The following is a 27010-nucleotide window of genomic DNA, read 5'->3' as shown; positions in this document are numbered from 1 at the left end:
TCTTCATGAAAGACTTTTGCCTATTACAGCAAAACTGTATAAAAGCTGCAAAGAAAACCACCCAAACCCTGAATGGAGCCTTTGGCTGCACGTTGATGGAGATCAAGTGACTCAGGCCTGGGCTGGGAAGAAGAACACATTCCCAGAGGGATCAAGCTGGAGACCACAGCCCAGGGCTGCCAGCTGCCAGGCTCACACAGACCCTCACACCAAAGGGTGGGGGGAGAGAGGCTTTGGGTGCGTGGTGCACAAACCTCTGGTGAGAGGCAGCGACTGCCCATCCTCCGCTGTGCAGAGCTCAGCTGTGGGGCCCCTGCCCCCCAGGAAAGGTGATGGAGGTCTCATGGTCCCCCCAAAAGCCTTCCCAATCCCTGCACTAGAGCAGAAACTGAGTTGCAACTTCACGGTTGCTCTTTAAATAATCTATAAACAGAAGACAAGCAATTATATATGTTGTATTTTATCTGTTTTGTTATCATCTAACTCAGGATGCTTCAATAAAGCTTGCAGCTAGTAGTTTTTAGTATAAAAAAATAAAATTAAATCCTAAAGAGAACATTATCTTAGCAAAAAATAAGAGTATTTAAAATATTCACTCAAATGCACACATGAAAGGAACCCACTATCTTCTCCCATGCTGCAAAGATAGTTAACACTTTTATCAATAAACATACTGAACTTTTACAAAAGAACAATACAAAGTCCTCCATTATAGACAAAGGAAGAAAAAAACCAATATGCATACACTTTCATTGACATGAACTGCAGTTATGCCACAACTGTTGGACAAAGCAAGCATTAACTACTGCTTAACTGCAATTACAGAAGTGACAACCACTTATTTCTATTAATAGAAAAATTTGGCTGGACTGAAAACTCATGCACTGAAAAATGGAAAATATACCCATGCATTTGGTAACTCAGCAGACCATCCTGCAGCTTCCATGCAGCCCACCAGAAAAATTCACATATTAAGAACTCAAATATTGTGCCGGTTTTGCATTACAATGATTCCAATTTAAAGATTACTCTTGCTTATCAGATAATCAGGACATTAATTCTAAGAGGCAGGAGATGAGACGAAGTACAACCTGGAACCCGCGATCTTGTTCCCTACTCAAGTGCTCTACAAAACAGCCACATTTCTGAATGAAATCAGTTCTGGCTATTTTACAGTTCTGGCTATTTTACTGAAGTCTGCTGCAGGGAGACGTGCAGTTGAGACTTGAAGTTACACTTCATCTAAAAATTCTCAGACATTGAGATCTAATTCAGAGTGCAACTGAAGATGTGGTGAAACGAGAACCACAGCTTCCTAAAAAAACCCTAGAAGGTAAGGTGAACATTTTAGCTAAAAAGCTGCTAATCAGTGAGAATGAAAAAAATGAAGGGTTATTTTGGACAAGAATCCCAAGGGCAGCTGGGCTTTATTTTCACTCCTGTGTTATTATTATATTCAGAAAAATTAAACTGCTTTACAAATAAAAAAGTATCCCAACAAGGGAGGTGCCAGAGAAAAATCACTTCTTTGTAAATTTTTTCTAAATTAAATTATCATATATATGACACACTATCCATGAAGCAGCTGCTGCCACAGACACCATTTCTATTCTGTTGCTTGAACAGGGCTTAAAAAACTTGCAAGTGAATATTATGGATGTTTGACACGTCAGGAAAGAAACATATTACTGGCTTGTCTGCAGCTCAAGTAAGGTAGTCAGCCTAGGAAAAGCATTTTTGTAGTATCAGTGTCTGTCAGGAAAACACACAGGTAAAACTCTTGTCCAGCCTGTGGAGGCCTCAGGATGACAATATTTTTTTCCACATACTAAGGCAAAAATTAAGGGCTGAAACAAACTTATTTACAAAAACAATCTCTGCAGACTTACCTTAAAAAGAAACCTATCTACCTCTGAGAGGGACAATTTGAGTGTTTTCATAAGGAATTTTTCAAAGCTAAGAAAGCAGAATATTCCTCTGAGTATATTTCTCCAGTGATTTAAAACACGTGCCTAAAATTATCTAGGTTGCCTAGATCTGCATTGATAGTTGAAGAAAATCACCACTCCTGATCAGAAGAACAGAATGCTAAAGGTTTACACAGACCTAGCACAGATGTACCCTCTAACACCTCTAATCCAGCAACTGATAATTCTGGGGGAATTTGAGATGAAGAGACTGCAAGAAGCAGCCGGGACTGTAACTGATGTGGTCTCCCTAATTTACCTCTCCATCACCATAGCTGGAGCACAAACACTGGGATGGATGGACGGTGGGAGGCTGCAGGGCATCCCTTCAGGTCTCACAGACATTTTACCAAATAGATACACTTGATCACAAATGTACAAGGATCAATTATTTCATCCAATAGGCATCCAAAAGACATTTCAACACCCTGAATTTTTAACTACTGCATAAGCAAGTGTCAGCAGCAACACTGCTACATCTATAGTCATCCCAGAATACTGTGCTGGAAAGAATTCTACTCTAAGGGATAAATATTCTAAATAATAAATTCTTAACGGGGCTTTGGAGAGCAAACTGGAGTCTGATACCAAGAAAACAGGGGCACCTGTTCAGTTAGTTCCTCATGAACATTTAAATTTTTCCTGCATAACTGATTTTTTCACAGTTCTCCAACACTGTTTTTCTTTAACATTTCCCACTAACATCTTAAGCAATTCAGTAAGACTGAACATAAAACTATTACAACAAAAAGAATAGTAGTAGAATGAACAGAAGTATCTATTTCACCAGCAAAATCAGCTGAGGCAGACTTCAACCCTCATTTTTTTAGTGGTATGAATAGCTTAAGTGACATTACACAGAGGAAGAAAACCCCTTTTAAAAACAGCGAAATTTTCTTTCAGTGGGGAAAGATCTCAACTAACTAAGTAGTAACACTGGGGAATATGGTAAGAACAGAAACTGAACTATGTTCAAGTTGGGATGGAAAAGTAAAATACTATTCTCCAAACCCCTTTTTTTAACTAGCAGAGTAACACAATTTCTGCACTATTTTCTGTATCATGATTTATGATTTATGATTCTAAACTAAACAAAAACAGCTGCAAAGAGCTCATAAAAACTAATTTTCATTCAAGCATATGGAATCTATTTAATTTATTAGAAGTTATAAGTTAACCGAATACATATAGTAAGTTCACAAAAACGAACAAATAATTACTTTTCCCTTTAGTACTTGCTTCAGTGTCAGATTTTAGCTTGACTAAGTTTCCCTCTTTACATGAGTGGAGTCAAATTCTGATCAAAAGCTAACATAATAAACAGGGCATATAATACAAAGTTATACTATTTCAGTATCCAATTAATCAATCAATCACATTTATTCCCTAGAAAAATGATTACATTGAAGAGCTCTAACTTTTAAAATTACACAATACCAACCACTCAAAATTACCACAAACATTCAATGGAATGAAAATGAGAAAATGAGTATTCTAAATTTCTCTGCTGGTTTGAGACATATTTTAAATGTAAGAAAATGTAAGAAAGTCATCTAATGGTTGAACACTGAACATTTGTATTTATATATAATAAATTATTTTATTTACAATAAAGGCAAATCAAAGATTCAAGAGACCAAAATCCTGTTAAGAACTCAGGACCACGTGGAATTATGAAGAGAAGAGAGACATGAATACAGTTTAAACTTTTACCATCTTAGAAAGGATCAAAATATAAAGGGCATTATCAGCACTGATAAGAAGTTGTTAAGATACATCCCCAGTGAAAGCTGTCACTTAGTAAGTTAGTCCAAAAAAACTGTCTCTATACTTACTGTAATATCAGAAATGGCTGATGGAATATGTGGAATGAACCAAGTGTGAAGAATTATCCTTAAATGCTGACAATTTCAGATGGCTCTGAAATTTTGTGCATCATGTGAAGATTCAATTAATACCTGCTGGGCAGCTGTTACAACCCAGCCTCCCTCACCCCCCACTCAAAAATACAGAGTTAATTTTATATTCTAGAATATGGAACTGACAATCCTGACACTCTCAAAGAAACCTCTATACAAATATCAGAGGGAGCTCTGTCCTCACAATTATATTCCAGGTAGTAGGACATACGAAGTGTTAAAATAAGGTAAGATTAAAAAACTTATGATTGCATTTATTACATGCCTTTGCTATGAAACATCTCTAACAGTTACTGTACCGCATATTCAAGACCATATGATGGTTTTAACAGTATTGTTACTTTCAGGTTTATATTCACTAGGTACGAAGTATTAAATTATTTTAGACTTTCTCTTTTTTTTTTAATGAAATCCTAAGGTAGAACTTTTACCCATATATCCTGAAGCCTACAAGGAGTTTTAGAGAAGAAGTAACATCACCAACATCTGACAGGAAAGAGAAGTGATACCTGAATAACACATGAAAGTGTTAGAGCTATTAAAAGCACCGTTTTAACTTGTGAGTTTCATATTCTCTTACTTGACTTTTTTACTTGAAAATGTTTTGGGATGGCTTGATTTTGTGGACTTTTGGGTTTTTTAAAATAAATTTAAAGGCCAAAAAATTAAGTAAAACACTACTGGATTTCAGTCATCTGTCTACAGGGCATCAATTATGAATGAGCCTAACTTTGAGCAGGTGACTGTGTGCATTAATGGAATGAACATGATGAAGCAATAAAATGTTATGTATTAAATTTCTACTCAAGTTGAAAGGACTATAAGAACGAATTTTGTACTTCTGTAAAAAGCCAGCCTTAATGAGGTTGATTTGTACTGTGTATGGCCAAGGAAGAGACGGTACTTCTCTGTACTCTACTTGGAGACCTTCAATAAAATGCCAAATAAAATCTAAGTATTTAAAATCTGTGAGAACAGCTCATTTATAATAGCTTGCTCCTTTGTGAATTCAAAGTTCTAATTTAATATTTTAGTGATAAACATCCTGGAGTTCTTGAAACATCTGTGACTCTAAAGAATTGATAATTTCTCTTCCTCTCTACAGTCTCTTAGATATGGTAATATTTGCATGTTCATATCTAGGATTGATTGAGTGGGATACACCAAAAGGAAAAAAAAAATCAACCTGAGCTAGTAAAGCAGCCTAATGAAGTAATCTATCATTATTACTAACATATTCATTCATCCCTTTCAAACAATTTTTAGCAGCTCTTGTGCTCTACATAGAACATGAATTCTTCACTCCCTACCTTTCAGATTTCTCAGAATTGAGTCTCCACTTATATTGCCTCTGTAACCTCCATTAATTTTCCCTCTACAGTTGTATTTCACTGTTCATCTAACACTTCCCCTTATTTATTTTCATTTTATTCCACATTTAGATCACAATCCAACTTACTTCACTTGTTCCCCTCTCTTTGGAAGTAGATAGCTTCGTACTGAACAGGATCTGCCCTATTTTATATCTGCCACCTTTGGAAAGCAAAAAGTAAGATGCTAAGTATTGAGAGGCAAGCCTGCTTCCAGCAGAATCAAGAGAAACTCCCTGCTGTGTTATGAATTCAAGATCTCACAGATTATACTTTCTCTTATGGTCTGTAGTATCTTCTTTCTCCAAGGACTATCCTGTCAAGCCTACTAACAAAAGAGTCTGCAGCAAAAACTGAGAGAGAACAGGAGGTTACTATTCTAAATACTAAAATACAAGTCTTCAGGGGTTTACCAGGCAAGAGTTCTAAGGATTCCTCCATGCTGCACTCAGAGGAATAATCAAAATCTCATTAACTGCTGTCCCATTTCCTTGGCCTCTCCTATACAGACAGTACTTTGGACAGAACTGCTTCTTGCAAGATAACCAGTGGCAAGTTCCTTTAGTTGAATCTCACAACATTGCATAGACCAACATGCTTACTCTCATATGGGTTTAACTGTCTATGAATACATACACTTCTCTATAGAAGGAATTTGTTGAAAAGACTTTTTTCTTTTTAAACACACAAATTTCTGTGTGTATCTGGGGTTTTCCACACTGAAAGTAATTCACCCAGGATTTTTGCACTTGAAATCCTTCCATTTTGGCTTACATGAGGAACAGCAGGCAGAGGATCAAAAAATCTTAGACTAGAATCAAACAGAACAATTAACAGGCCTATTTGTTGGCCTAATTTAAGCATCTGTTTAATTTTCTGAACTCTCTTTATGCCACACAAGAGTTTGAGTAAAAATGCTGATGAGTCCCAAATTCAAAGCTTGGAATCACTAAACAACGTCAGATATTAAAAATGAAAGGTTATGCTTAATTTTTAAACACAGTAACTCATGCAATCTAGATAAAACGGAACCGTAGAAAAGCAAATTTCTTTTTCATTTTCCTGTAATGTCTTGGATATTAGATTTTTGCAAAGGTTTTGTTAAGACTAGGAAATTATTTCAATAGATCTTGAGTGGGAAGGGCACAGTGTTCAGTAACACAATAGCAAAGTTAAAGGTTTAGTCACAATCAATTGAAAACCCCCTTTTGGTCTTGGTTTACAAAAGAGAACTGGTATTAAGCATGTCTCTGCTGGTTTTTAGTAAAAAATTTCACAGAATTTGGAGCACAGAATTCCATAAAGGAGATGAGAAAGGTAAAAAATGCAGAATCAGTTCTTAACATCAGCACAGAGTTGAACAAAAGCAATTCCTGACACACCAGACCTAGAAAAAAATTCACCCCTTGTGTTTCTTAGTGCATGATACTAGAAACAAATCTGTGAGGTAAATTTCAGCTACCAGGCTTACCCTGAAAAAAGCATGATAAGGAAGGAAGCAAAGCAGGGTAAACATGAGAAAAACTACAAGCATGATAAGGAAGGAAGCAAAGCAGGGTAAACATGAGAAAAACTACAAGCAAATAAAGCCCTGAGGATGATGGTAGATGCTAGAATATATAACCAGTTGCATGTTCAAGATAGTTTTGCTTTTTTTCCCGATTTAAAATCAAAACTCAATTACTTATGATCTGCAACCAGATCCATAAATCTCATGAAGCATCTGTGCAATGGATACCAAGACACACAAAAAATATCTTGCTACAAGCTGCTATCTGGAGCCACTGTCACAAAGGTTGACACCAACATTACACGCTCCATCTCTAAACAGTACTGGCAACTCTGCCCACTCCTCCAGGCCCTGCATATAAAGATATGATAGAAGCCCAGTTTTTTTATTTAATCTTTGTTAGCATGCATTCTAAATAATAGTCAATATTAACTTATTAGTCTAATAATAGTCAAAATCAACTTAAAAAATGAAGCCTGTATCCAGTCATTCATGGCTGTATTCACACTGCTCCAGCATGGTGTGGATCATGTTCGCACTGAACTCGGATCCAGCATTCAGCCTGTGGTTTTCCAGGCAAAACATAAAGGGTATGTGTGCTCTAATGGCAAGGCAAATGACAGATCCTTCTTACTGCAAGTATATGGTGTAAGACCACCACTGATCTCACAGTGGTTGCGTACACCAGAACACTGGCCTTACATTGTGGTTTGAGAAGTGTTTATACTTTGCACTGACAAAAATGGCTTTTCTGATTCCTGTTTGGTTCCAGCAGCAACCAAATGGTTACTGTCTAAGGGCTTCATGTTTTTCTACACACTTAAGTAGTGTAATACAAAGAAATTTACCTTACCATTTGCAGACAACACACCACTCATTGGGGTGTGGCCTTTATGTGACACATTTAGCACAAAAGGCCTAATTTACTCATTTATGAATTGTGTCCAATATGCATGAGAAGGGAATAGAAAAGTCTGCTCTAAAGCAAGATCCTCTAACTCAGCTGTGCTTTCCTGAGATGATTTGAGGAGTACTAATGCCAAGTATTCTCTTAAAACCTTTTATCTCTCTGTAACACTAAATATTTTCAAATCTCCATGCATATATATATATACACAGGCACATAGGTAAAGGGCATTAAATAGCAGAAGATATTTGTAAGCACTAAGTACTGAACAAAATCAGATAGCAGGTGACTGAATACTGCTCATGAGCTTGTTATCAGCTGTTATTAGAGCAAAAAACAAATTCTGGGCATTCATATAATTCATATAATAAAGCAGTTACATGCCTCCTTATTCATCCTTTAGTGATCTAGCTACCATACAAAGTTCTGGCATTCCGGCATCTGACAGAAACTGATTATGGAAAATTAAAAGACAAAAAGCACAAAGCTTAAAAGATTAAAACAAACAACAAAATCTCTCCAATTTAGTAGGGAATATTAATTATCAAAAAGTGTCCACAATAAAAAGTGAAATTAAATATTAAAATAATTACAAGGAGGACTACTCATATTAAAATATGCGGTAAAGAATTAAAGGATGCTACAATGAAGAAACTGAATACTCAGAAAACCTGTATGTTAGGAAAAAAGTCATCTATACATTTTGAACGCACTGATATGTCCTATCTTTTCAAGACCTGCCTAATAAAAGCATCTCCAATTTACCCTTTTTCTTTGGTTAAAATTTAATCTGCAAGGCTCAAACCAGACATCTGTGGCTAGAAATGGATGCTTAAAACTTCTGTGTCCTGCATCTGGTCAGGAAGCAGTGGGAACATGTCATATATCCACATCTATAAAGCACCAAACTTGCAAATACATAATGGACAAATTCAACTTCCTCTTAAATAACAGAAAGGGGAACAAACTTCTGTAATAATCTCTTGCTGTATTGCAGCTCTCCTTGTCTTGACTTATACAACAGATAAAGAGTAGTTACACAGGCATCATGTAACATAATGAATTCTTATCCTTATAAAACAATAAATTACTCACACTAAATCAGTTGAGTAAAGACTAAAAAAGAAAAACTTACATGCAACATCAAATTTACATTCCAAAATATTCAAATTCTAAGTATTATACCTTTGTGCAACAAAGGCTTTAGATGGGGGCAGGTGGGGAAAAACACATTCAAGCAGTACACAGGCTGTTACTCCATATGTGCTTGCAGGACTCTAATATATGTTTTTAATCTATGAAACATCTGGGACTAAAAATCCAATTTATACTTTTTTTAAAAGATGGAATACTTTTAAGGTGCATAGCATAGTTTCTTCATTATAAATCTGCACAAAACTAACAGCATGGGTCTATCCTTTAGGCTTTTTCTAGAAGTATAAAATATGCAGAATCCTACCAGGCCATATTGCCATGGGCTGTGTTGTCAAGGTGACAGAGTAGCTCCAGGGTTTGAGTGTTGCTTGATGAATCATCAGGGGATTCATGACTGCCTGATTCCAATTCCTTCGGCATCCTCCAAACAGCAGCACATGTCATGACTTTAGTGTCTGAAGCTAAGCAACAGAGAATAATGTCAACAGATCATTGTATGGGAGATGCATTTTGTACACACCGCACCAACATTTACACAAATCTATAAGCAATGCACATCTGCTGTTTGAAATATTTAAAAATCTTATACCAAGATGAATTCAAAGAATGCAGAAAGTGGCTACAGACGCAGACTTCAAGTCAGCAGTCAAGGTGCTGCAGAACTCATAATTAGCATGTATTTGACATGTGTCTTCCGGAACTAAAGCAAAATTAGGTGCTCATGAAAACTCTTTGGGACGCATGCTTTCCAAGTTTCATTCCCCATACTGATATTAATGAATATGACAAGTTACATTGCTTGATTCCTTAACAGTAAAGATACAGACATCATTTAAACACTTCTAACAGCTATCTCCAGTTTAATCCAGAGCGTTATCTCATATCCTTTACTACCAGCAACTGTTTATTGCAAAATTAGGTTTCCCAAGTAAGTATATGCCTCTAACCCCAGCAAACAAAAATGGCTTCCAAAAGACAAACTGAACTTACATGCATATAGCAAAGTATTACAGTGTATGAAAAACAAGGCAACTGTAGATTGAGGAGAAAATACCATATGGGCTGTGCACATATGGCAGTGCCCATCACCCAATATAGCAATTTGTAGCAGTGCAGAATGGGAGGAGAGCAGAGCAGCAGTGCATATGTTCACACTGTTCCAGCCACTGGGGCAGGGTTCAGTGAGGATGAACAGGTCGGTGCGATTCACTCCAGCAGGAACAAAGGAACCAGCCACAGCCACAGTGAGCAAAAGCAGGGGGAGCAACTGCTGGCTGCTGGATGAGATACATGAGAAGTCCAGAGGACAAGCAGCAAGAAAACTTCTCTTCTGAGGTCATTTTACAGGCCCCTGTCTCCAAGTACATTTTAGATGATTTTAGTCAAGAGTGTCTGATTACAGAACCGTGAGCAAACACGACCAACTTCATCAGTGGAAGGAAACTGGCAGCAGCTGCATGTAATGAGAGTGTTTTCAAGAGGAAGCAAGGACACTGAAAAGTCCTTCTCAGGCTAAAATGATACTGACAGAGGAAAAAAACATGTATTATAAAGGTCACCAATCTGGATATTCTATATGGAAAAAGAGGCAGCCAAACAACACAGAATAGGACAAAAAGTAACTGATACATAGTAAGTCCTGAATACAAGAATAAAGAAATGTTTAAAATCCAGTCATATGAAATTTAAAAAAAAAAAAAAAAGTCATTAGGTGAAACCTAGAGGGAAAAAAAGCCATTTCTGCAACAGGAAACAGGGATAGGAGGAAGACTTTATATGAATTCAGAACACACAATCCCTGGATATTTGATAGATTGTGCTGAGCACAAATTATATGTATGATGCACATAACTGTTCTACAGTTATTTGGATATACAAGTTGAATACAGTAAAAGGAGACCATACATCTAAGGATGATAGAAAATCCCTTATTTATTAACACTTAATTGAACTTTTGCTAATTGTAAAGCATACTAACTAAACGGCTATTTCCAAATCATTCCAGGCAAATTGTTTACTCTAGATCCACATGCCACTGAGGAAGAGAAGAAAGCAGCAGTGCATGGCTACCTTTCCTTAGGAAAGGGCAAACCAACACACAGTGTGCTCTGTACACCATGCAAGTAATAAATAACTTAAAGTGCAATATAGCTAAAAAAGGGGAGACTTATAAAATGTTTCAGTTCAATGTGACAGTAATGAACAGTTTCTGGTAGATTATAACTACTGAAAGGTCTGTACCATGCATATAAAGCATTTGCTTTTCCACTATCATTAAGATCAGAGAATCACAAAAGCAAATAACGGAAAACAAGCTACAAGCTCCTCAAGCCATCTTTCCTCTCCAGCACAGCACTGCGAGTCTTAAGAGAACTTTAAAATGTCACAAAGAAACTTAATATTCAGGTAACAGATTAAAAAAAAAAGTACTCTGCACAAAACACTTTTGAATACACTGATAGGTCCTATATTCCCCAAGAATTACCTAATAAATATTACCTTTTTCTTTTTAGTTGAAATTTAACCTACAAGGTTTCAACTAGTAATCAGTGGTGAGCCCAATTCTTAAAATTTATGGTATGATTGATGACATAATTAAAAATGAAGACTCAACTATCACTTCTGAAGTAGCTTTGGGATGGAGGGGTGTAGTTTGGGTTAGCTTGGTTTGGAGGTTTTTTTGGATGTTTTTGGGGAATTTTTTTTTGGGATGTTTTTTGTGGCTGAATTTTACACGCTAGCTAACAAACAGAAATTTTTATGCAGCCAGATTTTTAAAAGGATAGAGACTGATTTTAAGTATTGTTCACTTTTGATAAACTTAAAATTACTTCTACTAGAATATATGCAAATATAATGAGATTATGAAGGCCATCTTACATAGCAGGTATCTGAATACAGAAACCAAACAGGGGCCCTTTCCATGGACCCCTTCCTTATCATGTTCGACATAAACAGCAATAGCCAACATGGATGTTTCATTATCCTGGTTCAGTTTCAATTCAGATTTCTCATTTGATTTATAAAAATCTGCTGTTATTCCACTTTTCTTAAAATTCTCTGATAATTGTGAAGCCCTGTAAAACTTGCATGATCACCACCTACACCATATTTTTTCTGACAAGTTACAACAGACCACACTCTTATGGTTTCAACTTTTCTTGCTAGTAGATGGCTAGGTAGTCCCAAAATTATTTCAAACTCTGGTTGGTATAACATGGAGCATTAACATTTCAGTGCCCTGCATCTGTTCAAGAAGCAGCGAGAACATGTCATATACACACACCCATAAAGCACCAAACTTGTAAATATACAATGGACAAATTTAGCTTTCTTCTGAATACCAGAAAAGAAAAGGAAACAAATCCCTGTAACAAACTCTGTAGTACTGAGCTCTCTTTGTCGTAAGCAAGAGAAATGAGTAATTACACAGGTACCATATAATATGAATCCTCATCCTTAACAAACAATAAATTACTTCCACATAGGCCAAATCAGTTGAGGGAAGACTGAAAATCAAAGACTGAAGTGCAACATCAAATTTATATTCCATAAAAAGATTGAAATTGCAAGTATTGCTGCTTTGTGCAGTAAAGGTTTTAGATGGAGGAAGGTGGGGAAAAACATTCTCAAGACATCTTTCCTCTAACCACAGCACCACAATCTTAAAGACAGCCTTGAAATGGTATTTTAGCTTTTTCAAACTGGAGTATTACCTCTTTGCTCAATAAGATTTCCAGACTGAAAACGCTAAAACAATTAAACAACCATTATTTTGAAGACTGAAGGAGTCAAAGCATGAGTGTATATGCATGGGTGTATATATATATTGAGAGAAAAATCCCCCAGAAACTTGAGGTGATCCAGGCTCCTATAACACTTTGGTGGTTTGAAAACTGAAGTACAGGTTGGTGCAGAATTTCATATGCAGAATTTTGTGCAGTTCCATGCCTGTTTTACTTCAATAGGACTAGTGGTGGAAGATAAATTAAATTGCATGTCAGAAAGGGATAACACTAAAAGCCAACAAGAACAAAACTTTGACACTCAGCAAGATGTTATCCTCTGCTTTCAGCTGGGTTTGATGATGCTCACAGAAAGTGACACACCACTTTCCAGCTGCTGAATGTCCATCCATCTTGAACAACTGTATGTGCATTGCAAATATTCTAATTTTAAACTTTGGAGAAATTCTGGAATTAGATACACGGCTGAAATCTGTAGAATAAAGACTTTATTCAGAGCACTACTAACTTCTCCTTGGAGAGTTCTGACACTGTTAATTCCCAGATGTGTGACACCAAAAGGGAATTCCCAGAGCCACCCAGAGAATTTTAGATGTGGCTGGCCTTAAGGAAGGCTTAATTTACCTTTATAAGGAACTTTTTAAAATATACCATTTTCTCTCTTGTAAAAGAGAGGGTAAATCTAAGTGCTGAGTGAAAGTGCCATTCTTCTGATAGATGAAGTGGAGTCTTTTCTGGGTCACACTTCCTCTTAATAGAATAACCACTAGCTACAAACCTACAAACACAAAATCCACAAACACAAACAGGAATTCTCACTACATTGAAATCTAAGTCCCACAAGCTTCCCATGGCCACATGAACAGCTCACTAACAGTATACAGTATTTGTGGCATTACCCATATAGCCTTATTTCCCAAGTGATCATATGAAAATGTAAAAATCCAGTGTTAGTAGGTAATTTCAGTACCACCTCTGTAGTGCCAATGCTTATCTGAAATGCCTACAGGCAAAAAGAAACTCCAGGTTTTCCCATCTTTTACTATCTTCACATCACATTACTGCACATATGCATACAAAATGACAATGTTTTTATCTACCAGCTCTTACATTATCTCTTTAAAATGCTAAAAGACAAGTATGAAACTAATATTTAAATGGCAATGGCAGTTATTCTGTAAAAGAAAGAAAAACAAGGTAAAAACATGGTGTCTCTATGTCGTGCATCTATGCCTTCCTTTATTTGAAAACCATTTTTTGCATCCCTGCTTCATATTGAAACAAGAATTTTTATTTGTCACAGCACCAATGCAGAAGAGAACAGATAAGGTTATGTTGAAGTTTTATCACTGAGTATATTAAGAAAAATGTTACAAGGTTTACTAAGCACTACTGAACTTTCACAGAGAGTAAGTCAAAGGTTTAAAGAAGGATGTCCCACTGTATTCCTCACACATTGTTCACATTAAATGATCCAGAAACGAGACAATGAACGATTGAATCTTTGTCATATTTATTCATCCTCATTCAAGAGGGGGAAATATTTGTTCCTTCTCATCCCTTATCAAATTCATCACACATCTTCAGTGTATTTTTGCTATGTACAGCTAAGGATGGAGTTAAATGTACTTGTTCCAACTACAACAATCCTCTGTTATGCACCATTTCCCCAAGTCCACCAATATTATATCCTGGGCAGAGGATAATATCTGCTAGAGTGACTGCACATAGTTTCATCTACCTAGTTCTGTTGAAAGGATCCAGGCTTACAAACAGGCAAAACAGAATTTAAGGAATAAACAAGTAATCCCATACTTTGACAGCACTGAATTAGGAAGCAGCTACACATTAAACTGGTAGCAATAGGGGTACAGTAATCAAATGTAAGAAATAAACTTTGCTGAGTTCAAACTTTGTTGAGTTCAGCCAAAGCCTAAGAGATAATCATGGCTATAGAACATGAGGCCATCGTTGGTGCCTACTTTACAAGTTGAGCAAGCGAGAAAACCCTCTATATAAAGAGTGTGCAATTTGCAAAGGCTCACAACACGGTCAGTTAATACCAATTTTCCCTGCAGTACCAAAAGGACTTCTCAATGAGGACTATTTCCATGACAATTTTTAGCTTTATATTACCAGCTGTTTCCAACACAGAAAAAAAAGCAAAAGCTGTAGATTGGTGGGACATCCCATTTATTATGGGATTCCATTTATTATTATATCTTCATCCAAACTGTTCCCCTTGGAGAACTGCTCCAACTTAATTTAAGAGTGAGAAATAAGCCTGGGGAAAAAATACCTGCCTGAAATTTAAAAATAACAAGAAGTTACTGACCAGAGTTCAAAAGGAAACACTGTAAGGTTAGCTACAGGTAGCTGTTACACCTTGATAAAGTTCCTTCACACACAACAAATCAATTCACTGCACTGCTGCTGCTGCTGCACACGGTAGCCAGTAGACATCCCTTAAAAACAACACAATCATTTCTGTACTGGATGCAAAACTAAAAATCTGTGGATATAAGAACACTGCTAATTCCAGATGCAATACAGTTGTTCAGGACACTGAAAGTCATTCCTGCTGTTGTAGAAAATTACAATTTTTTTATGAACTGGTAGTTTTTAAAGCTAGAAGGGATAGCCTATGTACTTCACATTGCTCTTGATTTCGCATCAGCAATTCCTACAGTTAAAGACTTGCAGAATGAAAGAAGTGAGCTTTAGCACATTTCCAGACTTAGACAGACAAACTTAAAATTTTAAGTAATTCAGAATTCTTATAAGGATTCCTTCAGAATATGTCACAGACTGCAAAACTACAAAGAATACAACTGAACATCAGATACAATAAAATCTGTTTATACAGTCTTCTTAATTTATTCCCTTTAATAAATAAGTTTTTAAAAGGACTTAACATGCAACCTCAGTAAACATACTAAGAAACTAACTGATATCTGGACCACTGATGCAGTAAATCAGAAGAGCCAAACAAGAAAAACACAGTCTAATTTGTCCCCAAGGCAAACCAAAAAAATCCCCAACAAAACCAAAGGCAAAAACCCCCCCGGAAACTACTTTAGAGAGACTTTAATCAAATGTTACTAAAATAAATATGAAATACAAAAAATTCAAAGAATATATGTGTCCAGGTTTAGAGCAAGTTTGGGGAAGAATCCCCCCAAAGGAGCTCCGGTGGGAAAAGCAGATCCAATCGGCCCCTCCCCCCTCAACTGGTCCGGGAGGAAAGAAAAATACCTCCTTGGAGAAAGGTGGAAAAAAACCCCTGTTTATTAAACAATAAGACCAAAGCAGTATCAAAACAATGAGACCCCTTGCCACTCTAAAAGAGATGACAAACTGAGAAAACCCCGGGTTCAAGCAGCAGCTCACTCAGTCTCTGATCAGTCTCTCAGTGCTGGAATTGTCGCAGGCCAGGGCCGGCCCGGTGGGCCACAGCTGCAGCTGCCGGTGCTCTCCTGGGTGTTCAGTCCAGAGCAGTTCCAAGAGGTCCAAAGAAAAGGGAAAAAAAAAAACCAGTCCAGGGAACTTCTTTGCCTCAGCTAGCTAACACTAACTAAAAAGCAAAAGAAGAGCTCTCTGTCCCGCTGTCTGTCCGCAGACAACACAGTCAGGAGCAGGAATGTGGAGGAGTGAGTGCAGTGTCTGAAAAACAAACTGCGCGCTTCTTCTCTCTCCCCCTTCACTCTCTGTAACACTCTTAAAGGTACAAAACTTATTATTATTCAACATAAACAGAATGAGACGATTGGGGATAAAAGCATCATATAGTCAACCCAGGACATTCCACCCCTTATCCCCATATCGTCTGCTTACTACTAAAACTAATATAAATTCTAACTCTACAAGTACATACATGATACATCCATTATACAACTATACACAGACAATGGTAATAACATTCAGGAAACAGTGATATTTATACAGGTTTTATGCAACAATCAGGTCTCCCTGAGGTACACATCGTGTTCTTCCATCTTTTTGCATTATCCACCACGTGCAACCTGGTCCCTGAGCAAAGACAACCCCACGAATGGGTTTGTCTGTACTCGAGGCAGAATTGATCCACACAGTCTTCCCTAACAAACCTCTGACATGTACCACTGGGACTTTGTCTCCATCTACTCTCTGCAAAGGCTCAGATTGGGCAGGGCCGACTCGGTTAGTAGAGCCTCGGGTGTTAACTAACCAGGTGGCTTTTGCCAGATGCTGATCCCAGTTCTTGAAAGATCCCCCACCTAATGCTTTCAATGTGGTTTTTAACAGTCCATTGTACCTCTCCACTTTGCCTGCAGCTGGTGCATGGTAGGGGATATGGTACACCCACTCAATGCCATGCTCCCTAGCCCAGGTGTTGACAAGGCTGTTCTTGAAATGAGTCCCATTGTCTGACTCAATCCTCTCAGGGGTGCCATGTCTCCACAGAACTTGCTTTTCCAGGCCCAGGATGGTGTTCCGGGCTGTAGCATGAGGCACAGGGTAGGTTTCCAGCCATCCAGTGGTGGCCTCCACCATGGTCAGCACGTAGCGCTTGCCCTGGCGTGTCTGGGGCAGTGTGATGTAGTCAATCTGCCAGGCCTCCCCATACTTGTACTTGGACCACCGCCCACCGTACCAGAGGGGCTTCAGTCGCTTGGCCTGCTTGATGGCAGCACACGTCTCACAGTCATGGATAACCTGAGAGATACTGTCCATGGTTAGATCCACCCCTCGGTCTCGTGCCCACTTATAGGTGGCATCTCTGCCCTGGTGGCCTGAGGCATCATGGGCCCACCGAGCTAAGAATAACTCTCCTTTATGTTCCCAATCTAGGTCTATTTTGGACACCCCTATCTTTGCGGCTTGGTCTACCTGATCATTGTTTTGGTGCTCCTCATTAGCTCTACTCTTGGGTACATGGGCATCTACATGGCGGACCTTCACAGGCAGCTTCCCTACCCTGGTAGCAATGTCTTTCCACTCTTCAGCAGCCCAAATTGGCTTTCCTCTACGTTGCCAGTTAGCCTTTTTCCACCTCTCCAGCCATCCCCACAGAGCATTGGCTACCATCCATGAATCAGTATAAAGGTAGAGCTTTGGCCACTTCTCTCTCTCAGCAATGTCCAGGGCCAGTTGAACAGCTTTGAGTTCAGCAAGTTGGCTTGATCCACCTTCTCCTTCAGTGGCCTCTGCCACCTGCCGTGTGGGGCTCCATACAGCTGCTTTCCACTTCCGGTTCATTCCCACAATGCGGCACGACCCATCAGTAAAGAGAGCGTATTGTGTATCTTCTGCTGGCAGTTGGTTGTATGGTGGAGCTTCTTCAGCTCGTGTCTCTTCTTGTTCCCCTTCATCAGAGAGACCAAAGTTTTCACCTTCGGGCCAATTTGTAATGACCTCCAAAATCCCAGGGCGATTCAGTTTACCTATATGGGCGCGCTGAGTGATGAGAGCAATCCACTTGCTCCATGTAGCACTGGTGGCATGGTGAGTGGAAGGAACCTTGCCTTTGAACATCCACCCCAGCACGGGTAGTCGGGGTGCCAGGAGGAGTTGTGCTTCAGTGCCTATTACCTCCGAAGCAGCCTGGACTCCTTCATAGGCAGCCAGGATTTCTTTCTCTGTTGGAGTATAGTTGGCTTCAGACCCTCTGTAGCTTCGACTCCAAAATCCCAGTGGTCGACCCCGAGTCTCCTCAGGCACCTTCTGCCAAAGGCTCCAGGACAAGCCATGGTTCCCGGCTGCAGAGTAGAGCACATTCTTCACCTCTGGTCCTGTCCTGACTGGGCCAAGGGCTACTGCATGAGCAATCTCCTGCTTGATCTGTGCAAAGGCTTGTTGCTGCTCTGGGCCCCAGTGGAAAGTGTTCTTCTTACGGGTGACCAGGTAGAGAGGGCTCACGATCTGACTGTATTCGGGAATATGCATCCTCAAAAAACCTATGGCGCCTAGGAAAGCTTGTGTCTCTTTCTTATTGGTGGGTGGAGACATTGCTGTGATCTTGTTGATGACATCAGTGGGAATCTGACGCCGTCCGTCTTGCCACTTCACTCCCAGAAACTGGATCTCTTGAGCAGGTCCCTTGACTTTGTTCTTCTTGATGGCGAAGCCAGCTTTTAGGAGAATCTGGATAATTTTCTCCCCTTTCTCGAACACCTCTGCTGCTGTCTTCCCCCACACAATGATGTCATCAATATATTGCAGATGTTCTGGAGCCTCACCCTTTTCCAGTGCAGCCTGGATCAGTCCATGGCAGATGGTGGGGCTGTGCTTCCACCCCTGGGGCAATCGGTTCCAGGTGTACTGCACGCCTCTCCAGGTGAAAGCAAACTGAGGCCTGCATTCTGCTGCCAGAGGAATGGAGAAAAATGCATTGGCAATGTCTATAGTGGCGTACCACCTTGCTGCCTTGGACTCCAGCTCGTACTGGAGTTCCAGCATGTCCGGCACAGCAGCGCTCAGGGGTGGGGTCACTTCATTCAATGCACGATAGTCCACAGTCAATCTCCATTCTCCTTCAGATTTTCGCACAGGCCAGATGGGGCTGTTGAAGGGTGAGTGGGTCTTGCTGACCACCCCTTGGCTCTCCAGCTCTCGGATCATCTTATGGATGGGGATCACAGCATCTCGATTCGTTCGGTACTGTCGGCGGTGCACTGTTGAGGTGGCAATTGGCACTCGTTGCTCTTCCACCTTCAGGAGACCTACTGCAGATGGGCTGTCTGACAGTCCAGGCAAGCTGTTCAACTGCTTGACACCCTCTGTCTCTACAGCAGCTATTCCAAATGCCCATCTGAGTCCCTTTGGGTCTTTGAAATACCCACTTCGAAGGTAGTCTATGCCCAAAATACATGGGGCCTCTGGGCCAGTCACAATAGAGTGTTTCTTCCACTCATTTCCAGTCAGGCTCACCTCAGCTTCTACCAAAGTAAAATCCTGTGATCCCCCTGTCACACCAGCAATAGAAACAGACTCTGTCCCCACATGTCTTGATGGGATTAATGTGCATTGTGCACCAGTGTCAACCAAAGCTTTGTATTCTTGTGGTTCATATGTGCCAGGCCAACGAATCCACACAGTCCAAAAAACACGGTTTTCCCCAGCCTTTACCTGGCTAGAGGCAGGGCCCCTCTAAGCCTGGTTATCCTTCTTTCCCTGGGCATATGTCTTGGAGGTTCCTTCAAGGGGATCAAAAATATTGTCATTATCATCATATGTGACAGTTCGGTTACTGGCCACTGGAGCTGCTTCCCTTTTGGAACTTCCTCTCTGAATCTTCAGTTGTCTCACCCGTTGTGCCAGAGCAGAGGTAGGTTGTCTATGCCATCTCCTCATGTCTTCTCCACAATCACGCAAATAGAACCACAGCTCAGCTCGTGGGATGTACCTTCTCTCGCCGTCTGGGGAACGTCTGCGTTGGGTACCAGAACCTCTGATCTGTACCGCCGAGATTTGGAGAAAGCTCTCTTTAATCTCCTCCCTCAGTTTCTTGTGACCCTCCTCTATCTTGTCCTCTAATTTTTGAAGACGTGTTTCCACCGCTGCGATTCTGGCATGCGTTGGGCCATGTACAGCATCTGCATATGCTCGGAGCTTCCTTGCCATGTCAAGCACAGTCTCACCCCTCTCATCCCTCTTCATGATGGCTAAGGCAGAGGCATATTCTTGTGGCCCGAGTCGTACGAGTTTTCGCCACATCACAGACGTGCATGGTACTAAGTCTGGGTTCCTAGTTGTTACATCATCTGAGAAGATAATCTCAACCACGGCCATTTCTCTCAGGCGTTGGATCCCTTGCTCTATTGTCTTCCACTGAGTCTGCTGCATATAGAGATCGTCTGCACACAGGTATCTTTCTGCTACACTTCTTAGGACTCGTTCCCAGAGGCTCTGAGAGTTAGCCCCCCTCATCATTCCTTGGTCTATGACAGTATCCTGTGACAGGGATCCCAAATGCCTGGCTTCAGTGCCATCCAAAACGGTAGCCTCGCCTGCAGCATCCCAGAGACGGACCAGCCAACTAATTATGGATTCATCAGACCTTCGAGTGTAATCCTTCCGTAGGCCACGAAGGTCCTTCAGGGAAAAGGACTCAGTATTGGCATCTGATCTTGCATCTGCTGCTTTGACTCCTGACTTTACGTCAGGAGGCACTGAGGTTCCTTCTCCTTCATCATCATCATCATCATCATCCACTGGTCGATTGGTCTTGGCTGTGCATTTCCCACTTCTAGTGCTGGTAGCAACAGCCATGGGTTTGGCTGCTGGCTTCGAGCCTGGAGTGTTAGCTGCAGCCTGAACCACCGGGACAGTTGCTGATTTATCTCCCTGCCCCCCTGCCTCTGTCTGCTGCCCGACACTATCTAGCAGTGTGCGATAAGCATATGCCAGGGCCCAGCTCACTGCAATGACCTTCCTCTCCTTAGGCTCATCCTGGTACTTCTCTTTCAGATATTTCCCCACCTCAGCTGGGTTCTGAATTTGTTCATGGGGAAAATCCCACACTATAGGGTCAGAGAATTCCTTCAGGATTTGACCCATATCCTCCCATTTCCCACACCACTTAGGATTTTCCACACCAGGGTTTACTCCTGAGTCAGGGGTCTCATCAGCCCGTCTAGAAATCTCAGCCCTCAATCTAGAGAAGCTGCAGACCATATAGAGAAGACTTACCAAATTAAATACCAGAAAGATGGTCTCTTTAACATTCAGGGGAAACTGAACATTCTCAAAAAGTGACATAACCGATCCAAAGGAGAAGAGGGAAAGGGAAGGCTGGAAAGTCTCATTCTTAGCTCCACCTCTAACAGACTGAGTATAGTTACTAATAAATTCCCAAAACATACCACTGGAATTGGGATGCAGGGTAGGATGAAGAAACCATAAACCATACATGCTGTAAACAGAGGTCAGTATCTTTTTGAACGCTTTATAAATCATTATCACCAGGGCCAGCACAACAGCTATTCCAATCCGTACCCCTCTACCGTAAAAATTACTTGTTAAGGACAATAATCCTAATGACCAGAAAGGTATTGAAACCTCAAAAAGGTCTAGAGCCCAGAGCCATACAGAGGCTTTCACAACCAGAGACATCAGGGGTCCAAGCATCATGTCTACTAACTGCTTTAACAACAACAGACACACAATTAATAGGGCTTTTTTCCACATTTTCCAGCCGCGCGTTGGGCGCCAATTCATGTATTTGTCCAGGTTTAGAGCAAGTTTGGGGAAGAATCCCCCCAAAGGAGCTCCGGTGGGAAAAGCAGATCCAATCGGCCCCTCCCCCCTCAACTGGTCCGGGAGGAAAGAAAAATACCTCCTTGGAGAAAGGTGGAAAAAAACCCCTGTTTATTAAACAATAAGACCAAAGCAGTATCAAAACAATGAGACCCCTTGCCACTCTAAAAGAGATGACAAACTGAGAAAACCCCGGGTTCAAGCAGCAGCTCACTCAGTCTCTGATCAGTCTCTCAGTGCTGGAATTGTCGCCGGCCAGGGCCGGCCCGGTGGGCCACAGCTGCAGCTGCCGGTGCTCTCCTGGGTGTTCAGTCCAGAGCAGTTCCAAGAGGTCCAAAGAAAAGGGAAAAAAAAAAACCAGTCCAGGGAACTTCTTTGCCTCAGCTAGCTAACACTAACTAAAAAGCAAAAGAAGAGCTCTCTGTCCCGCTGTCTGTCCGCAGACAACACAGTCAGGAGCAGGAATGTGGAGGAGTGAGTGCAGTGTCTGAAAAACAAACTGCGCGCTTCTTCTCTCTCCCCCTTCACTCTCTGTAACACTCTTAAAGGTACAAAACTTATTATTATTCAACATAAACAGAATGAGACGATTGGGGATAAAAGCATCATATAGTCAACCCAGGACAATATGGAATATAAAAAACCAAACCCTCAGTGGAAGTGTGGATACTAATCAATATTCTGCAGTTTCAGCAAATGAGGACTAAGTACATTTAGAAACACACCAAATCTGTTCTCCTTCCTGTTTTAGGTGTGGACAGATGCATGCTCAGGACTCACTAAAAGTCAGTATTATCCTTCACCCATGTTCACTCCCCGAAGCTGCTTCTGCAAAAGGGAAGCTACTACCTTTTGAAGTAAATACAGATATTAGAAAAAAATAAAGGAGAAACTTATTTTAAGAGGAGTAATTAAAAATAATCATTATTATTTCACAACAAAGTTAAAAACATTACTTTAAGAAGTTAGCACCCCTCTTAAGCAAAGGGTTAAGTGGATATTACTATAATATAAAGGAAGTACAAGAAAAGAGTTCAGGGGACATTTACAGACAACCACCTGCCCCTCCTACCCCTCCACTCTCATCCAACATATTCAATCCTTAATCCCAATTATACAGTCCACAATGGACAATGTTACAGTTCACTAATGCTTAGTCATTCACCTTTCATGCTTCTGGCATCGCTTGCTGAATAAAGCCCACCATGCTGCTGCAGTCCTGACCTGTCAGAAGCTTCCAGCAAACCAGATATAGGTTCTTCACAGCCATATCAGTTTACATACTACTTTAATCTTTATGTTCAATCATTCTTTATGGTCTTTCTTAATGAAAAACACGATCTATCAGCCTTGGTTGTTCTTCCTTCTCCCGAAATTCAAGACAATTATTGCTAGCCTCCCAGTCTCTTTCTGATTAATTCTAAAAGATATTTCATATGTACATCAGTAATTTAATATTTTAAAGTTAATTCTTGATCACCAATAGCTATACACACCTGACTGCACTATCTACAGGAGCAATGTTTTCATATTACTTTTTGCTGTCACTCTACTTCATTCCCCTGTGTTTAACCTTGAAACCTGAATGACAGTGCTTCCTACATCACTGCCTGCAGACATTCACACTAAAGCTGGGGGAGCTGAAGTATCAGCGCCTGACAGGGTTTGCTCTTTGATCAGCTCAGGTGGTGCAAAGCCAGCTGTCTGCAGTTATTCTGTTGCCCAGGGAACAACAACTGAAGTGTGTACTTCCTAAATCTGCACAGGAGGCCCTTCTGCAGCATTGCCACAGCAGCTCGTGCTGTGTGAGGCTGAAGTGGTGAAGCTGCTATAGCTACAGCCCAGCTGGTGCCCATTAGTGCTCTCAGTATGACAGGAACAAGCAGCTAGCACTCAGAACCCTCCTCCCTTCCACTGACAAACAGTCAGCACTCTTCCTTATCAATCAATGTGAACATGCTTCTTCAAGTTTAATAGAATTAAGAAATAAGAGCAAAATTACCAAGGTATGCATATTTTATTTTAAAAACAATATGCCTTTCAGCATTTTTAATCAATTAATTTAAAAATGAACTGTATTCTGTTTATTCAACATCATGTCCTTCACAAGCAAAAAAAGATGGAAAATAGACCATTTGTTTTCTGAGTTAATAACTTCATCTTTTGTTCTAAAAGCCTGTGTATTCCTTGATTTTACATTTTTTTCTGAAATACAGAGGGTGAGATATATGTAGGAATAACAAGCCACAAGGAGTTTAATTTTTCTTTCCATAATTTAAATACACTTTTTAGCTACCAAAAACCAGACATTGATTTTCAAAAAAACCCACCAAACAAAACAAAACAAAAACAAAACAAACCCACAAAACATGGAAACACAGCAGCTCACTCTTTATCCTAACAGTTATGTATGTTTGCATTATACATACAGATGTCCAAGGAAGTTTTGAAAACCTGCCTGCTGCACACTAATGCAGCTAGAACGATCCAAGAGTGTGCAAAGACACGGGTTATGACATGGAGAGACAGGTAAACCCATCATTTTCTATGGAAGAACAGGAGACAGTGTGCAGAAAGCAGGCAGCCAAATTGGAAAAGGCATAACTGCACTTTTAAATAGTCTGATGCTTCTTATGCTATCCCAAGGCGATTTGAGACAATGTTTCAGCACAGATCTTTTTTGCTGATATCCTCTGCAGACATACATCTGTTCGAGGGAGGTCAAAATTTACTGATGGCACTTTGGGAACTCTGCCATACGGGGACAGCCCAAGCGAAGAACTGCAACCATCGCTAGACCAGCGAGCTGAACTCTGCTCTTCAGGCAGCATTTGGGAGCAATAATGTAAAAGCTGCGAGAACCACACAAGCAAAAAGGAGTTGGCTAGCCATATAAAATCATTTTTGAGATTTAACTCTGTGCTGAGGAAAGCACAGAGTACACCAATAAAACTTAATGAGGGACATTTACATGTTGACTTCTATCATCACAAAGGCGAGCAGAGCTGAACAGCGTTGTCCACATTGCTACTTTAACACACACAACAGTTGTCTCATGGAGGTACCATGGCAGCTGTCAATGAGATAAGGTGAAATGAAACCAATACACTTAAATTCCCACTTCATATTTCAAAGTCCTAAAAAGTGTACTCCTTAACAAGATGATGGGAACTGCAGATCATTCACTCCCCTGCTGAACTGGGCACCTTAATACACAGTTACATATTCAAGAGTACATCTATAAAACCTCAGGCATTCCCATTTTACTTCTTAGGAGTTCCAAAGACAAATATAACTTTTGCAGTAAGTCTGCCTCAAGCAGGACAAATGCCACTCCATCCAATACGAGCAGTTTACCTGGCTGCCTCAAGCTTGACAAACCAAGTTGTAACCACTAGCTGAACTGGAAAAGGTAGGTTCATCACCCCTTACATCAGCCTTCCATGGTCTCCACTTGGTACTTCCCCTCAATAGAAATTCAGATGTGTGGCCACAATCAACACACAGAAAATTTCTCCCAGCAATAACCTGAGATTCAAAGCTTAGATCTTGGAATCATAATCTGCTTGTATCTTTACATTAACTAGAAAATTTGGGTATCTAGCTTCCAGATGTGCTCACACATCAAAGAAAATTAGTAGAAGAAAACAATTATAAACAACTACTATCTAGATACATTATTTTGAGATACACTCAGTTTTCTGTTCATTAGGACAGTTACAAGTGCTACAATAAGAAAGGTATTTTTACTAATACAAGAGTAAGTTGTGGTTGGGATTTTTCTTAGTTCAAGATATCAACAACTAGCACATCCAAAAAGTCCAAAGAAAAAGACTAAATATTGCCCTGCTCTAGTCAGTAGTTGTCTCAACTTGGGGCATTCAAACAACACATCATGTTATTAGTTGGCTGCTAATAACTACGCAGTTCTCATTTGTTTACACCTCAGAAACAGTGACAGGAGAGAAACGTCATGGCATTTTTTTATTGAACTCAAGTGGAGAAAGATATATAGTTCCTTCCTAAAAGGCTTATAATCTAAGAAAAGCAATTATGAAAACATAACCAAATAGATACAAACCCAGAAATACCTTGGCAGTCAAACCTTCAGCTCAGGGATGGGATACAATTCCTTTGACCAAGTACCCCTTATGTTTATATCAAATACAGAGTCTTAGTGGTGTGTACAATCTCACTGGGATTGGAGGTATGGATCTTTAGGAGGGATGGATCAGGAAGCTGAGAGGGGACAATCACCTTTATAAACGTCAGCAACTAGAGTGCATGGAGCTGCCAGCTCAAATGAGAGATTATGGTTTAGGATTAGAATGTAGACCAAAGTGGCAAAATGCAGCTGGTGTCTGCTAGAAGGATGAAGCAAAGGATAACACCATCTTCTGACAATGAGAAGGAGTTTCCTTTGTCCTTGTGTAGGACTTTAATAAGTTCAGTGTCTAGTAGACAGGTCTTGGCTATCCTCAGGATTGAGGGATCCCAGGCTGCCAAGACCAGTGGAAAAGTCAAGTTCGGGACTATTTAAAGAAATTGGATCCTAGTACAAGAACTGAGGAGTGGCCAACATATTTATGAGGCCAGTTTCAATTAACTCTAAAAGGTCATGGTGCTGGAGAGAGGTTCCTAAGGACTTGGAGAAAGTAAATGGCATTCCTATATTTAAGATGAGCAAGAAGGATCTATACACTAGTCAGTCTCTCCTTAGTCCCCAGGAAGGTGACAGACCAAGAGAATCTGAAAAACACTTCTAAACATGAGGTGACGGGGACTACTCAGTAGAGATTTATGAAGGACATGTCAGACCTCATGTCTGACAAATATGATTGCATTCTGCAGTGAAAATTAAATTAAAAACAGTCTTGGTAAAAATGGGGAAAGCAGTTGATGTTCTTTACCTTTAACAACATCCTCATATACAAACTGAAGAACAGGAGGGTTGGGCTCAAAACTGGTTGAACTGTAATTCTCAAAGGGTTGTGGTCAGTGGCATAAAAGTCATCTGGAGCCAGTCACTACTGGTATGTCTCAGGAGCTGGCAGTGTGGTCAGCACTGTTCAGCATCTTCATTAATGACCTCAGGGAACATCAGAGGGACAGAAACAGGCTGGAAAAACAAACCAACAGGTACCTCAAAGTTCAACAATGCACTGCAGAAAGGGCCCTGAAGGTCATGGTGACAGCAAT

At 40.2% G+C, this 27010-nt stretch overlaps 1 protein-coding gene across 4 annotated transcripts in view; it reads right to left on the bottom strand.

Annotated features, from left to right (window-relative positions):
* The window catches only part of EIPR1 (EARP complex and GARP complex interacting protein 1), a 91770-nt gene that overhangs the window by 39679 nt on the left and 25081 nt on the right, over nucleotides 1–27010 (bottom strand). For 3 of the 4 annotated variants that reach the window (XM_005487224.4, XM_005487225.4, XM_026793590.2), the window contains exon 4: nucleotides 9133–9289. In XM_005487224.4, coding sequence (XP_005487281.1) covers nucleotides 9133–9289 — 157 coding nt within the window. Of the gene's footprint in view, nucleotides 1–9132; nucleotides 9290–15964; nucleotides 19523–27010 lie in introns of those variants that run through there. The other variant, XR_012579720.1, reaches the window with a different exon arrangement.

Source organism: Zonotrichia albicollis, chromosome 3 (genome assembly GCF_047830755.1).
Source record: "Zonotrichia albicollis isolate bZonAlb1 chromosome 3, bZonAlb1.hap1, whole genome shotgun sequence".
Classification (NCBI taxonomy): domain Eukaryota; kingdom Metazoa; phylum Chordata; class Aves; order Passeriformes; family Passerellidae; genus Zonotrichia; species Zonotrichia albicollis.
This window is presented reverse-complemented; position numbering and strand designations above follow the sequence as displayed.